This window comes from Coffea arabica, chromosome 10c (assembly GCF_036785885.1).
Source record: "Coffea arabica cultivar ET-39 chromosome 10c, Coffea Arabica ET-39 HiFi, whole genome shotgun sequence".
Lineage (NCBI taxonomy): Eukaryota > Viridiplantae > Streptophyta > Magnoliopsida > Gentianales > Rubiaceae > Coffea > Coffea arabica.
In genome coordinates this window covers 8,639,678-8,656,241 of record NC_092329.1, presented here as the reverse complement: position 1 = coordinate 8,656,241, position 16,564 = coordinate 8,639,678, and the positions used below count along the sequence as shown (strand labels likewise).

At 38.8% G+C, this 16,564-nt stretch overlaps 2 protein-coding genes across 5 annotated transcripts; both read right to left on the bottom strand.

The window, feature by feature from the left end:
- Window positions 1-265: 265 nt before the first annotated feature.
- LOC113714667 (protein DETOXIFICATION 48-like) lies at window positions 266-2,469 on the bottom strand. Its single transcript, XM_027238648.2, has 2 exons — window positions 2,105-2,469; window positions 266-1,965 (listed from the first exon to the last, which is right to left on the bottom strand). The coding sequence occupies exons 1-2, from the start codon at window positions 2,261-2,263 to the stop codon at window positions 394-396; spliced, it is 1,731 nt and encodes a 576-aa protein (XP_027094449.1). The 5' UTR covers window positions 2,264-2,469; the 3' UTR covers window positions 266-393.
- A 4,801-nt stretch (window positions 2,470-7,270) lies between these two features.
- LOC113714666 (sucrose transport protein SUC4) lies at window positions 7,271-12,818 on the bottom strand. 4 transcript variants are annotated; one of them, XM_027238646.2, is made up of 6 exons: window positions 11,757-12,818; window positions 9,469-10,211; window positions 9,172-9,235; window positions 9,051-9,094; window positions 7,999-8,167; window positions 7,271-7,666 (listed from the first exon to the last, which is right to left on the bottom strand). In XM_027238646.2, exons 1-5 carry the CDS (start codon window positions 12,265-12,267, stop codon window positions 8,009-8,011), a joined length of 1,521 nt encoding a protein of 506 aa, XP_027094447.1. In that variant the 5' UTR covers window positions 12,268-12,818; the 3' UTR covers window positions 7,271-7,666; window positions 7,999-8,008. The 4 variants fall into 4 exon arrangements, with proteins under 4 accessions (XP_027094447.1, XP_071924985.1, XP_027094448.1 ...); XM_072068884.1 differs by having other exon boundaries at window positions 7,271-7,591; XM_027238647.2 differs by having other exon boundaries at window positions 8,008-8,167.
- Between the last annotated feature and the right edge of the window lie 3,746 nt (window positions 12,819-16,564).

The following is a 16,564-nucleotide window of genomic DNA, read 5'->3' as shown; positions in this document are numbered from 1 at the left end:
CAAGTCCCGAAACAGCACCAATCCCATTTCCCTTCCACCACCAGATTATAAAAAAAAAAGAAAAAAAGAGAGAGAGAGAGAGAGAGCCCTTTCTGCAGTATTCGACATTAACTGTTGTTTTAGTTGATTACTAACAAGAAAATGAAAAGCCCTGCTGGACAGATTGGAAAATTTTCCAAAAATTATGGGTAATAGTTCTAATTTTATAATAGTAGGAAGGAACCAAATTAATTAAACTGTCTTCTCCAGACTCTATGGGATACAATGAGAGACAGAGTAAATAAGTAGTCATAAGTAAAAATCAAATAACCAATTTTCACATCAACCCCTCAAGGGGGACTTGGAAAAAACAAAAAACCAAAAAAGAAAAAATCTTGAGGGTTATAACTCTGATTAATGCACAATGTGGTTAGATATGAGAGGGTCAGTTTCAAGTGAAGCTGACTTCACCAACTCATCATTAGTGCACAATATCTGTTCAAGATTAACTGTCTTGCCAGCTCCATCATGCTTGGTGGTGGACTGGGAAGGCGGCGATGACACCGGCAATATAACACCACCACCAGCACCTGCTGAGGTAGTTGTTTTTGTGGTAGTAGTAGTAGTAGAAGAAGAAGATGATGATGATTTTGTTAGCTCTTTTGCTCTTTCAACTTGAACTATCCAATCCGTTCTGCATAATACATAGAGCATAAGAAGTGCACATGAGGCCTGGGCTGCAAGCAATCCCAGCCACAGCCCAGCAAACCCCATTTTTAACACGAAACCCATCAATATTGCCACCGGCATTCCGACCAGATAAAATGATCCCAAATTGATATTTGCTCCGGTTGTAGGCCTAGCACTTCCTCTCAGCACCCCGCAGCCGGTTGTTTGGGGACAATTTCCAAGCTCACAAAGCCCAACTATGGGCAATGCTACTGATGTTAGTTCAAGAATCTCAGCATCGCTGGTGAAAAACCGGCCCCATTGGTGCCTCATCAAGATAGTGAAGAGCATTGCCGCAAGGCCTAATGCGACCGCGCAAATTAGGGAAACTATCATGGAAATGCGGGCTCTGGCTGGCCGGTTGGCTCCGAGTTCATTTCCAACTCTGGTGGAGACTCCCAGGCTCAGAGCAGACGGAAAAACATAGACCAATGAGGTTGTTTGGATGAGGATTCCCATAGAAGCAACTGTTGCTTTCGGGTTGAGTAGGAGTCCACAAAGCATTATCATGAACTCATACCACCACCACTCAAGGCAAACAGATACACAAGTTGGCACAGCTAGCGCTAGCAAAGATGACCAGCCGCGTAAACAATCCATGCTGGGAGCCACCCAAGAATCTTTATACACCCCAGAGAAATAGAGGAAGGAGCAGAGCAGAAGAAAAAGGTTTAGGTTAGTCCAAACCATTGCCAATGCAACGCCGGTGATTCCCATGTTAAAGTACCTGACTAGAAGAAAATTGAGTGGAACATGAAGGAGAACTGAGATTGCTGAGCAATAAGTTAAGGGCAATGTGATGCTTTGAGTCCTTAAATAGACACGAAGAGGGTGGAGCAGTGAAAGGAAGAAGAGGTCAGGGATTGCGTAGACTAGGAAAGTATGTGACATTGATGAGATTTCTTCATCTTGGCCGCACCATAAAAGGATTCTTTTCATGTTGAGCCACGTCAAGGAGATGGGAATGGAGGTGGAGAGGAGGAGGAGGACAGTTCTTTGCAGAGTTATGCCTAGAAGTTTCATTTGTCTGGCGCCGTAGGCTTGTCCACAAATAGGTTCCATGCCCATGGCTAAGCCTGAAATGACAGAGTAACCAGTGATGTTTGCAAAGCCTATAGCAAGAGATCCTCCTGCCAGTTCAAGCTCTCCAAGATAGCCAAGAAATAGCATGGAAATCATGGCCCTTGAATATAGTAGTAGCCCTGTCAGGGCAGTAGGTCCTGATATCTTCCCTATGGCTTTGATCTCTTGCAGGGCCTAAAAACGAAAGTAAGAATGCAAGAAATAAGCCAGGTTAGTTTGTCATGTGAATTTTTGATACATATCCTTCATCATTTAGAAAAGAGCAATTTTTATGATTTAATAGTTGATTTTACAGTGGTTATTAGGTTATTACCTCAGTAGGGGTTGGCCATCTATGAAGTTGATCATCATCATCATAATCATAATCATCATGAGTAGTGCAAATATCCATGTGTTTTTGGGGTTTTGTGAAATGATTTTTCTTAGTGTTGCAGACAAATGAGGATGGGGAAGAGGGCTTTGGATTGCACATAGCTAGCAGTGATAAGGATGGTAGTAGAAATATGTGTGCTAGCTGAGAGAATAAGCTTGAAGGCTCTCCTTGGTTGAAGTCTTGGAGAGATGTTAATGATTATTCTATGGCTTTCAAAGTAAATAAGGAAAATCCTGTTCGTTTGGGATTTTGGTGTGGTTTTTTTTTTTTTTCTCGGTCGTGTGTAGAGGTTTTGAGTGCAAGTGATGAGGGATATTAGCTGAGTATATATACATGTAGAAATTGGGGCCTACCCTCGTTGCTCCCCAAAACGTGTCAATATGCAGATTACAGAGTCTCATAAATGTGTATGAACGAAAGGAATGCTGTGTATCACGACTGCTAATAAAGGCCGGCAAAAATAGATAGACCTGGTCATATAATAAGTTATAATATGGTTCCAATGTTGTAAAATCTTCAATTCTTGAATTAGTAGCAGGGTGGTGTGACAAAATTTCGACTATATAACCGGGCCTACCCCAACCATTTGCCATAAAGACCACCATAGAGCTTTTGAAGAGAAGGGATAGGGACCGACCTATCTTTTCAACCGCTCCCTCTTACAACTCCTTACTATTCCCCCGCCCCCCTCTTTTTATCTCGAAGACTTGTAGTAATTACTTTCTTCGTTTTATCTTCTCTCAATCGGGACAGATGTCAAATGATGGACTGCGGACTTCGTTTTCAAGTGTTATTGTTGTTTTTAACAGATGGAGAATAGGGCCCTGGCACAAGTATAACACAGCCATACGTTAGATTAATAAAACTCTTTGATCTTATCTAGTAAATAGTCATTAGTGGTGAACTGAATACTTTAATTGAGATGGTTTCTCTTTATAGTTATTATTTAATAAATGATATAGGTGGTGGATGCATTTGTTTTAAACCGTCCACCATAAGCATCAACCTGTGCCTGTCTCCAAGAAGCTAGGTTTTATTTGCCATCATGAAGTGCTCTTGTGTTGTGTGGCATATGTCAAGGAGGGTTTTTTTTAGTTAGTTGTAGGTTGGTTAACTTTTGGAGGATAATCTTTTAAACCTTCTCTTTTTTAGGTTTTGGTCACTACGCCATCTCTTCTACTCTCAAGAAGTCTCAACTCAAAGTGAAGAAAGCATCACAGGAATATTTTTTTTTAAAAAAAAAAAAAAAAAGAGGTTATCTTCGGATTGCCAAGTGGATTGAATGGATTGACGAGCAATCCAATTCCCTTGTAGTTGTGTTGAAATGACGCAGCATATTGGCATATAATTTGACAGGGCAGCGAAGTGTGGCCATTAAAATGCTGGCATGTTCTAAGGCAACCATGCATGTAGCTTCTTTCACAGCCCATGTGATGCTCCATAGTCAAGCATGACTTCTGTTGTCTTCAACCGCTTTCAACAGCCAAACGCCCCCTGGCTACTTGCCCATTTTGAGAGCTACAAGTTTTATGTAATTTCTGTGTTTTGAGGCCCCATTTGGTTTTGGCTCCCTATGTTGTGTAATAGTGAACCAACCAATGAATGGGGCGACACATATTGAGTAGAGAGACTTGTAGTAAGAATAGGAGTTATCATTGTTTCCTGCCAAGAAGCGGCTGGCCGTGTTTTGGCTTCCTCCAAAGATCTTAAGCCATCAACCATATTAAGTCTAATCAAGATATAAAATGTCGGTTTTTGGTGGGCCTTTTTGATGTGGGCTGGCAATGCTTGCTTCGAGTCGTCCTAATGATAAAAGGGGACCTTCATTTGTGGGAGATCTTTTGCTCTATCTTTAATGCAACTAGGTTAGTGACGAATGGGGTTGGTGCCCTGTTGGTTTCAACCCCAGTTTGCACTCGATAATGAGACCTTGAAACGTCTAATAATAACTGTGCTGTAGAGTTGCTCTTCATGATTGAGATTGAGATAATCAAAGACATATATATATATATATATATGAAGAGCAGTTCAAATCTCCTCCAAAAAACAGAAGGGGGGGGGGTCCTGTGTCCACTCTACAATGCTGGCTGGTCCCTTGGCTACAAACAAAGACGTACCACCAACAGTAACAGGACGAGGGAAGTTGAAGGGGCCAAAAGTGCAAGTCCTGTGGATCTTTTAACCTTTTTAATATGGCAATATAAAAGTTTATCCTCATGCACTTCTTGCATACATGGGGTGAAGAGGGAGGGTGGGGGGTGGTGGTGGTGGAGGTTGGTATTTTATCCATCCGTCTACTATCTATCTATCATGCAAAGGGTGGGAGGGACCACAATGGTTAATGGGGTTGACAGTTCATGGCTGTATTGGGAACCGGCAGATGGAAGAAAGGAAACACATTTTGAAAGATAAGTACGTGCAAGAATTGCAGCCATTTAATTTGTATCCCATTTCTCACAACACGGAAGATAGTGTCTCAAAGTGGGGGCCTCCGCTCGTGTCACTGGAGACTGTCTGTAAGCCGTAGATAGGAGGCCTCCGCCATCATCTCCTCCCTCTCTCTGAAACCAAGAACAGCACTGATTTTCTGTCACTGTATTTTTCACACACACACACACACACAGAGGAGAGGTTCACAGTCACAGTCTGAGAGTCTGAGCAACTTCAAGAATCAGCCTCCCCTTTCTTTGTTCCTTTCTGCAAGAAATATTATTAATTTCCTTTGAATCAAACATATATCGCGCTGTCAGACTACATGTGTCTCCAGCTCCAATAATATAATTTTTGCAGCTGTGAGAGAGAAGATAAGAGAGTGCTCTTTCCTGTTTACCCTGCGTGGTGCAGCAGAACCTTTGGAGGTAATTGTCCAGTCTTCAAAAATTGTTTGTTGCATTCTTCTTCTGTTTCATTTTTTCTGTCCCGTTCGTTTGCATATTTAGCAATGTAGTTATAACAAAACCAATTTGAGATTTTGCCACCCTAACTGGGGAAGTGGGGTTCACCATGGAGTTTGATTCCATGACACCATAGCTAGGGAAAAATTGACAAAGTTCTAGGATCAAGAAATGGAATGGATCTGATTCACGTGCACGGCCCAATGTGATAATTGATACCTGAGGTTTTTTTTTTATTTATTCTTATATGCAGGATCAGAAACAGGGCTCAACCACATTGTTGTACTGCCAAGGCTTAAACCGTAAAGCAACTCACTAAAACAGCAAAAGCATTTCCTCATCGTTCAAGTTATTTCCCTGTTTCAGTGAAAGTCACTGAAGAGGAGGAGAAGAATAATTATTCTGTAACAACTAACAAGAACAGATTCCTCGATACCGGTTTCTTCCTAGCAAATAGGGAGTTTTGGGGGGGGGGGCGCTATTATTCTCTCCTTTCTCTGCGCCATCAAGTTGTTTAGTCCATTAACTTTAATTTACACTGTATCTGCAAAAGGGCCATCCAGGAAACTTGATGAGGAGAACAGATACATTATTCTTACGAAAAATATCTTGTCATTCCAAAGTTGATTCCAGACAAACTTAACTCTCACTATGTGTTTCAATTTAAAGCAACTCCTAAATGACATTTATCGTGCTTATTATCTCATTTTAGGAGAGACTTTACAGATGTTTCTGGTGCACTAACAAGAAGCTCTACCCAGTCTGCAGAAGGCAGACCTTCCTTCGATTGATGCTCACTAGTGCAAAATACATAATAGGAATTTATTCCAAGGTTCAGATGCAAGGAAGGAAAAGAGAGAATAACGGAAGAGGGAATCCTTCACAGAAATCAACCAAACCTTATGGATTACAAGTTTCAGAAAATGTACGAAAAGAATACAATGTACCAAGACATCTACGTTGAAGTCACAATCAAGGCATCATTCCATGAACTGTTAGCCACCAATCATATACCTTACAGGAAACATTTAGCAATTTTGCACACCAAAGGTTCAGATTCATAGATTCCAGCACATTATCAAAACCGCATCACTTGTAAGCAGTCGAAATTCCTCTAATAAATAAACATTGCATACAAAAGATTTTGCTTTAGTAAATATATCCCCATGAAGTGTAGCTTAGAAACTATAAACCAAAAGATAGTAATTGCATAACCTGGAACTACTGACGAAGCTTCTTTTCGTTTAACCACATGAACGCCACCAAAACCACCTCCCTTGAATCTTAATAAAAATCTTCTTAGTTTTAGATGCTACAACAATCTCAAATGTTGATCTTAGTTGAATTTGCTATTTCCTGCATGAAGAGACTAACAGCAAAAGTAACTTATTCCTAGAGTACTCAAGACTGCTAGAGAAATCGAGCAAATTGCAGCAGTCCTGAGATGATAACATTCATGTCAGAGGAAGGAATGCTCATTTGAGTGTCAAATCCACCAATGTCCAAGAGAAAGAAGCTCCACAGGAGTCCACTCCTTTTCATTAGGTCTTCAATCCACAAGAAACTTGTTTACATTTCATCAGCGCTTCAGTCCCTGGTCAACTGACAAGGAAAATGAGCAGTTGGGGTGCATAGTACCATACTACTCCTCAGCGCTTGGCAAATTTTACGTTCACCAACAGCCCAAACGTTTCAAACCTCGATCTAATTTCCATAGCCCAAATGTTTTCAATATAACCTTGATCTAACTTGCATATCAAGCCCTAATTGCTTCAGGAAATCCACCCAATGGAAACTTTTGAAACAATAGACCCAGAAGCTCACTACAAACTAGGAAGTGAATGTCTTCCTTTGCTCCAAAAAAAAAGCTAACCATGGATTTCCATATAATAGAATTTACTTGCAACATACAGTTTTACCCTGCGTAATGTCTATACTTGGAGATGTTAACACACAAAACAAGCAATGGCATTCTTTTTCTATAATCATGCTTGTTATTATCCTCAGCTAAAATCTGCTGAAAGCAGAATCAAGAAGTGCGCTCAAAGAAACCTGACTATAGAGTACCTCAGCTTGGAGCAAGGCGAGAATATAGCAATCCAAATGAGAAAGGAAAGATCACAATTAAAAACATAAATATGTAATATGTAACAAGCACGAGGATTTTTACCCCCTAGTTGTTATTGTCCAGCTACAGCAGAGTCCAGCGAGATTAGCGATATTGATGTATGATAGGATTCTTTTGATATCAATAGTATAACAAGCATAAAAGAAATTTTACATCTTAATTACAGACTCGATTTTGTTTCCACATACAGAAAGTAGAAATAAATTGAATATGTTGAAATAAATATCATCCAAAGCTATTGACAAAATCTTGAGTTATAGAACTCTGTTGCTAACACATTGTGCCAAAAAATTCGATACAACAAAATACCTCATTGTGGAGCCTGGATATTAATCCTTTGATGGTGGAATAGCCAAAATTCCACATGCCACAATGATTTAAGTTCCTGCCAGCATTGGGATTCACCTGCACCATATCCTTGGCTCCCATAAGACGCCAATCCAATGGTGGGCAGCAGCAAAATTACTTCAAGTAAATAGCCTAAGAAAGAAATACAAAATCAGAGGAAAGACGGTATCGTCTTTGAATTGAAGAAAAAATATTTATTTAACGCCCTCTAAGAAAACTAAAATATATTCTAACCACAATATATCGTCATATTGGGTGTTCTGATAGTATTCACAAGTTGGCAGTTCATGAGTGCAAGGAAAATACAAAAGGAGAAGAAAAAGTGAAGGCAGTAAATACACTCATGATTATTTTAACATTAGTCCCAAAAAAGCGTTCAGGATGGAAACTTGTATGTCACCAAAATCCAGTAAATTTTGTTTATTTACTGAAGTACATGGAAATCTTCTTAAATTCGTGTTTACCTATCATACCTCAGGGGAGGATTCTTGATTTTTCCACCCTTGTTCGAGGAATTGCCAGAATGGCTATGAGTCCACTAGCAAATGCTGAAACAGCTGCAACTGCAAAGGCTGGTGAGTTGCCACCACCAAATAGCTCATCCCAAGGTCCGCTTCCAAGAGAGACCAAAATCTATTGTCAAAATCCAAAGACATGTCATCAACAACATGCCATTTTTAGGATTAGTTGTATAACACATCTCTCTCCCCACCTCTCCCCCCCCCCCCCCCCCCCACAACAAAAAAAAAAAAAGGGAAAATAAGAGAGGAAAACAGACAAGAAAGAAGAAAAAGGAAGGAATATGGTGCAAAAAAGTGTGGTGGATAAGAGGATAGGAGATGTGGGGACGGGATACTACACGTCACATAATTCTGCCCTCAATTCAGATGGTATCTGCCAAAACTTGGATATTGTGTTTACAAAATCTAAAAGAAGAAAAGCAATAAACATGACAGAACGATAGAACGGTTGCTACTTCAATATCATGAAATGAAGTCCTAATTCAGGCCTGTCTGTAAATAGATCAAATGGGTTTTATGTAAATCACTGAGTTAAGTAGAAAATATGCATGCATACCATCCTACAAAGACGGGCATGTTAATATGTTCATTTCCAGCTTAAATTCCATCCTCAAAAAAATGACAGAGGAAAAGGTAAAGCTGGCAAAACAAAGATGCCATGTGATGTAGAAAATTGTATTCTGAAATGTTCTTTCTCCTAGTCTTGCTTGGTCTTCATACTTTTTTTTTTTTTTTACACCAAAGGTTGACAGATCAAATTGAAGTGGATGTTTCAAACTGGTAATTTAATTGTCAACTATGTTATTTCATTAGTGAAAACTGGTTTCAAAATCAATTTTTGGAAAACTCTGTTTAGGTTTAACCTGCCAGATGAATGTAACCAGTCTCTTCCAAGAGCGAGTCAATGCTAGCTTAGACAACCTAGATGGCAGTAAAATGAACCAAAACCAGTGAACCAACAAATGGAATAACTCTTGAGAGAACCAGATCTATACCTGTGGGACCACAATTGCCAAATTGAGAACACCCATTGACAATCCTGCATGGTTGAAATGCATGGCTCAAAGATTCATGCCTTTCCATCAGTATAAGGTCAAAATGTTTAAAAACACATACCCTGGCCAAGCCCTAAAGCATCAATCCGTGAGGATATCAAGGCATAGGGAACACTGTAGGTTATCTGCAAAGCAAGTAACAAGGTTGGGTTCTTTCACGAAATGCTCCAAACTTGGATATCTAAGTACTTCCAAAGGAATATCAGGATGAATAATTAATTCCTAGGTCCTTTTAAATAGCCAATTCGCTAATCTGTTCAACAATATAGGCAATCCTGAAAGAGCTCAGCAAAATAAATTACAAAGCCTCAAACTTAATCTCTGGGTAAGACTTGGTACAAAAAGTAAAGATACATACCGCGAGGGGAATCCCAAGAATGGAAAATACTACCAGTGCAGCAATCACAACACCATCTGGAGGAAGATGGTCACCAATGTCCATATGAGTTCTGACTGCAGCAATTATAAGCATTGCAACAAAACAAAGAGACATGATGATGTTTGAAACTCCCCATGTAAAACCAGCCCCCCATTTCCGGCAGAGCTTCTCCATGAGCACTGAAGTTACTCCAAGGAACACTGAATTCAACATTAGACCAAAAGCACCCATTCTGACTCCAACACTGTAATTCTGGCCAACATTTGGCTCCCCACCATAAATTTCTCGCCCCATCCAATCAGTATCAAAGAGAAGAAAAGGAAACCATCCAATCCAATTCAAAGCAATAGCAAGCAAGATAATCCATATAACCCCAGTGAAATATTTAAAAGTTCCAAACATTTCCCAAAGGAAAGCTTCTTGTTCATGGCTTGACTGTTCAGAACTTCCTTCTACAGAAGCAGGTGAACCATGGAGGGAATCCAGCGGCTTCTCCTGGGCTCCTGATATGCTTATATATGTCGTAATTGCTATAAAGATAATGTCAATAAGGAAGGCGGCCTTAAGATTTGCACAGTTGACGTTGCACGCAGAACTGAGCGTAAAGGGTAAAAGTTTGAACCAACCACTGTAAGCTCCAGTGGCATAGCCAAGGATATTTCCAACAGCCATCCATAGTGAAAAATATGCATTTGCTACTCGAGTCCTCCGGTGATCCTTTTCTAATATGAAACAGTAAAATGGCAAGCGTTAATTTCTGATTGGCTGTGGGTGCAAGTTATCACCTCTTTCCCTGGGGGAGAAGATTGAAATAAAAAAAGCACAGACCATGAACTTGCTGGAACTGATAGCGTGAGTTTGTTTTTCTCCTTCTATGAGGATAGAAACGTATCAGATAATTGACGACATAACTCTATGAAGCCATGCTACACTAATATGCTCTAAGTTAATTATATCTGATAAATAAATCTACATCTGCTGCCACATATCTTCAACCATATACTTCCCACTTATACCATCTGTTATCAGCTAAAGAACCACACTTTTCCAACAAGCATTTCACCTTAAATTCGCAAGTACCTTATGTGGAATTCCAGCATGACTTATTACTCAACATTATGCACTTTCACAATGCAATACCGTGTAAAAAGATGTAGGAATCATGCATAGCCCCATCAATCATTCGCTCCAAGAATTGAGGCATTAAAAGAGTTATATAGTTCCACATAATGTGTCACTAACCACATTCCAGAATCAAAAGTCTATGACTTGATGACTAAAGTAACTTTAGAGCGTCAACATCTTCGTATAGGTCTCTGCAGTCATTTCAACTCAAGTGCAATGTCAGTCATGCTACGAGGAGCACTTGTAAATTTAATATACTAACCAATTCCCTTCTAAGTGAATGGGATTCCACATATAGTAGCCCAAACAGTTAAATCACCGGCAAATGCATTAATCCCTAAGCAACACAACGTTATGCAAAGAAAAAGTTATTTGCGCTCGTAATTACCACAGTTAAAATTGGAGGGCATTGTAAATATTTTAATCATTTCTTACTTTATCTGAATGATCTTACTAAAACTAAAAAATCATCCCTAAGCCGGGGCCCATTGCTTATGTGCAAAAAGACGAAGGAAAATCAAGCACCACTTTTTTCTTTGCTTCTTCTTTCAGTCACTTCTTTTCTTCTTGGAGCCCAGTATTTCCCAAAGGAAGAAATGCACCGAGGGATCCACCAGTTCCACAATTCCAGCTCTGAGGGCATTAGAGTCAATGTCATACTCAATTAAAACGCCTAGAACATCATTATTCCTCGTAGCCTCGACCCCAATGGCTCCATAATAACTCCAAGCGACTTCCATGATTAAAACTTCCCCTTTCACTCACCAAAAGTTTACGCCGCACATGTCCAAAACATTAAAAAAGTAAAACATATCGTCACGTTTCCCAAGAAAATACGACACAAAAATAAATAAATAAACACAAGTATAATTGCGAGCATTTCGAGAAAATATTCAGCTCAGCAGAGCAGACGGCCGGCACGTAAAAGAGAAATCCAAATATATTCAGCAAAAATATTTTAAAATGTTTTTTTGGAGGTTGAGGATATAATTCAGTAAAATTTTGCATAATTTTTGTACCATCACTAACTTACAGAGCTCAGCGTTCCCATCTTGCATGCAAATTAAATTAAACTTAAATTCACGCATACTATACGTATGCCTCGCGTATAAAGTACGTATACATGCGTATGGAGTACGTACCAGTTAGATCAGCGAGGAGAGCTCTACAAGGACCTTGCGTCATGTTATTCGCAACATCGAGGAGCCAAAACCCTATGACGAAAGCCACAATAGCGCGTAGCTTGATTTCCCCGCGGTCGCCGAAAAGCCAGCCGATATCAGCCGAGAAACCGATGACGAGAACGGCAACGACGATCGATGCCGCGCCGGCAATAATAAAAGGCCTTCGACGGCCGAGCCGACTTTTGCACCGATCGCTCATGTGACCAACCAGCGGTTGAACGAAAAAACCGGAAATCGGTCCGCATAACCATATTATACTCGCCCAGGCGTGAGGAATCCCGAGTTCTTGTACGTAGGGAGTCAGTAACGATAACTGTAGCGCCCAACCGAACTGAATTCCGCACGCGACGGATGAGACTCGGAGAAGAAAACGTAAGGGGACTCGTTGTGGTCGAACCGGTTCCCTAACCGGAGGACGAGTTGCTCTCGGTTTGTTTTTACCATGCCCTTCGGCCTCCGGCATCGGCATTCGACTGTTGAGGACTAAAGTGGAGTGGAAAATTTGAGCTGGTGGAGTGAAGAGGAGAAAAAGGGAAAATGGAGGATTTAGTTGAAAGATTCGGAAAATATAGGCCCTTATATTTGGAGAAAATTACGGGACAAACGGAGAGGGAATGGATAGGGGTAGGGGTTGTAATAATGGTTGAAGTGTGAGGGCGAAGGTTAAGGCGAGTTGGGGCTGGATTGGAAAGAGGGAGTATAATACTACTATTTGAAGCAGCGGGCGAGTTTTCGTTGATTGGAAGGTTTTGTTAGTGGACTTGCGGGTGAAATCCGCCTGCTGAGGATTGTTTGGATTGATTCTAGAAAAGATCTGGTCTTAATAACGGGAGTTACGACGATGATAAACCGGCGACAACCGCCGATGCCGTTCCGAATCCGACGCCTGTTTGTTGGTACTTCGACTTCAAGACACTCCTGTTATTTTTGTTTTCCTATCCATAACTTAAGCAAAGCTACCAAAAGACTTTGATACGATAGAAGTTTGGAGTAGAAGGATGAATTAAACTAGTTGATATTTAAATTGGAGTTTGGTTTGATCCGGCCCAGTTCGAGTTTGGTTCATCAATTAGTTAAATTAAATTGAAATAATTAAAATTCACCCAAATTTGATTCGAGAAATAAATAAGTTACATAAAAATAAAATTTTAAAATTATTAGAATAATTAAATAAATTTAAATATTAAAATATTTGACTTAATTAGATTCGTTTACTGGATGTTATAGGATGATTTTTCTTTAATAATAAAGTGTGAATAAATTAGATTCATGATGTTGTTTTTCTCTTTCTTTCGTCATTCTACATAAATCATCATAGTGAAAAAGAGAAATAAATAATTAAACGAAAGCAGAACGGGGTTTAGAGTGTACCTAGTTGTAACTTTGTTAGAACAGGTCCTAAGATTTGGTTGAGTTCTTGGTTGGCTTCATAATTATCCTGAGTTGGAGATATTCCTTTCGTGCATGAATGAATCATTCGAGCCCGTGCATCTAGGCCTGTCAACGGGTCGGGTCTAAACCCGGATCCGCATCGAATCCGTGAAATTATTGCGGGTATGGGTAGGGATTTAATTCCGTTTTCCGGATCCGGATCTGGATTCGTTTTGTCAAACAAAAACGGGTCGGATACGGAATATAGTATTCCGACCCGTATTAGACCCGGATCCGGATATAAATGAATTAATAATTTAAAAAATATATATTTATCAATACAATTTGATTAGGGTGATGTATTTGAGTAAAGTCAATTTAATTTCTTTTCTTATTTGGTTTTTTCTTTGCATTAGTTAGAAATTAGTTTACAAATATATTTTTTTCTCATTTTTATTAGAAATTATAAATTTTGCTAAATTTGTTCGGGTAGACCCGACCTGGATCCGGGACCCGCCGGATCCGGATCCGGAACATGAAATAAAAGACCCGTCGGATAAACGGGTCGGGTCTGGGTCAGGAATAGCAATTCGGGTCCGGGTCCGGAATAATGAATTCCGGCCCGGACCCGACCCGTTGACAGCCGTGCATCTTAATTTTAATAATCGCATGACGCCATCAACTTTGAGTACACGCTGAAGTTAATTGTACATTTCTGTCTACAAATCTCATCAACTTGTACCTGGACTGGACGGGGATTTCAGAAACTCTCCAGGATGTTGAGTTGTCTAGCAGCACCAAAAGAAATCAAACTCGAGATCAATAGGAAACAAATGTACGGTCCATAATACGAATTGATAACGTTATGGGATTCTTTGCTTGCTGACATAACGTTACATAACATTTTTACTAGCGAGCACGCATCGTTAGTTAGCGAGGGAAGGTCGGATTGAACGATAAAATAGAAAAATTGTAAATAAGAGACTTGGTTCGAGACCTTTCATTTATTAAAAGAGAAAAAGTTTAAAAAAAAGGGCATCGTTAATATAATTAAATTATATTTAATTTAGTATGTGAATGCATATACAAAAATATATTTACTCAAACTTAATTAGCATATAAATACACATATTTACATTTAATACACGATCTATTTAAACACTTTTTTTTTTATTAATTTCAGTCTACAAAAAATTAAGGCCTTGTTTGGATTGCCGTTTTCCGTCGAAAAATTACGTCGTTTTCCGTGATCATATTTCTTTATTACATTTTTTTCTCACATACATCAAATCGCTACAGTAATTTTTTCATAAAAAATCATGAAAAATACAATCCAAACACAACCTAACTGTTTTTCTTAACAAGTATCCGATGAACATTAATAATTTATGGACAAGCCCATGTCACAATAGCAAAAACACATGTCATAATCACTTGACAAGTTGTCAACAAAAGTCTCACTATTCAGACAAAGAAAGCTTAGTGGGGTCGAGAGCAGGTATACAATGTTGCCCGGAAATTGCACTTCTTGCGAAGGTGAAGGGTTAAGATATCTCCTTTTTATTAAGCAGAGGCCTAAAAACATGCTAAACTAAGTATAATACTAATAACTATGGGGACAATCCTAAACAAACGCGCATACTATAATATAAGTCTATAATTGCTAGGCTTGGTAAAGGTGCTTTTCATTAATTGGGGCGGCCGTGTATGATTGCAAATTTGCTTTACACCTTTCATATCACACAGAACGCTTTATAGTCGGCTTTGTGATGCAGATTTTGGTGTAAGACTTTCATTCGTTCTTTTTCATTTCTTTTTACCGATTCCATGGATCTCTTGTATGATTGCCATTCGTTTGCAGTTGTTTTGTTGAGCTGTACAATTTGTTTTTTAACAGGAACTCGCGGCAAAATCTTGTCGTTTTATTTGGCTATTTTTAGTAGCTTCAAAGTGTTTTGACACGCTTCAACTTGGAGGAAAAGATAAGCCACCTGGGACGCAAAGTGCAAGTTGTGACCACATGGTTTGTTTCCATGAATCAATTTTAAGGGAAAATGTACTGCTATTGCCTCACTTTTGGCAATTTCTCATCTTTGCATTATTTTTCTTTGGCTGAGTTCTGTTCAAGGATTTAAAAAGGGTGTTTATTTCGGAGGTCCTCCCAACGCCCCCCCCCCCTCTCCTTTTTTTTTTGAAGGAAGAGGTCTGTTTCCAATAAGAGCGGCTTGGTCAAAAGTTTAGCGAGCTCGAGCTTGAACTATTCGTTATGTGTAACGAATCGAGTTCGAACATCAGAAGTAAACACTCAATTAAGCTCTTCGAATCGAGTATTTATATTATTTATATATTATATATTTTAATTAAAGAATGAGTATTATGGGTTCATATTTTAATAAATTTACATGAAGTAATATTTAGTAAAAAAAAAGTGATAAATGATAAAATGGTAATATAATAAATCTAAAATATTAAAAGAAAAACTTAAACTCGAACTCGAATAGTTCGAATTTAATAAGTGTTGCAATTTACTCAAATTCAAACGAGTCAAATTCAAACTCGAGCACGGTGATTCCCGAACTCGACTCAATTAGATAGCACCCCTAATTTTCAAGTGCTCAATAATCTTGATGTTACCTTTTTGTTTTAAAGAATCCGTAAGGTATGTCTTGTTTAGAAGAATGTTGATGGCAACGTTCGGTACCAAGTAGTGTCATTCATCATTCTGTTTACCCGTGTAGTCGTACTCCCATGTATTCATCTGATTGATTAAATATTCTCCTGCAATTATGTACTCCACTAGTGTACTAAATACAGAATGGGGGGTCTTAGTTCGAAGAAGAATTTAGAAAAGAATAGGAATATTTTCGGGCAACCAAAACCTTTCTAATATGTCAAGAAATATTCTTAAAATTTTTCTTGCGAAAACTAGCAATCCAAACATTTAGCACTAAAAGTTACTTGAAACAGATGAATATACATAAACATTACTTTTGACTTATAACCGGTGTATAATCTTTAAGTTCCGCATCCCCACAAATTTCCATTTATGAATCCATGGAGCGCTTTAGACTTTTTAGACTCTAGATTAGGATAGATTAAATTATAGAAATATTGTTGTTACTGTAAAAAAAAAAAAAAATCCATGGAGTCCTTCGTTTCCTCACTAATCATCTCAGATGAACACTAACGAACACGGTGCATTACCCTTTCAAGATCATCCGCAAATGGAATGGCTCTTTTGTTTTTTTTTTTTTTGAAATGTTGTAAGTATTATTCATAATTAATGAAGTCATATTCTTTTGTCTGAAAAGTTTGCTCGAAAAATTCCAAACCATGATATTTCCACATATAATTTACATAACATAATAATGGTTTTATTTAATCTAGCTGTCACT

Excerpts from the sequence above, each read along its gene's own strand:
- LOC113714666 (XM_027238646.2), bottom strand. The coding sequence starts at position 12,267 with ATGCCGATGCCGGAGGCCGAAGGGCATGGTAAAAACAAACCGAGAGCA. Across the intron at positions 10,212-11,756 it reads TCTCCTCGCTGATCTAACTG|AAAAGGATCACCGGAGGACT; the intron begins GTACGTACTCCA and ends GTTTCATATTAG. Across the intron at positions 8,168-9,050 it reads TGGCAATTGTGGTCCCACAG|ATTTTGGTCTCTCTTGGAAG; the intron begins GTATAGATCTGG and ends TTTTGACAATAG.
- LOC113714667 (XM_027238648.2), bottom strand. The coding sequence starts at position 2,263 with ATGTGCAATCCAAAGCCCTCTTCCCCATCCTCATTTGTCTGCAACACT. Across the intron at positions 1,966-2,104 it reads GATGGCCAACCCCTACTGAG|GCCCTGCAAGAGATCAAAGC; the intron begins GTAATAACCTAA and ends TTTCGTTTTTAG.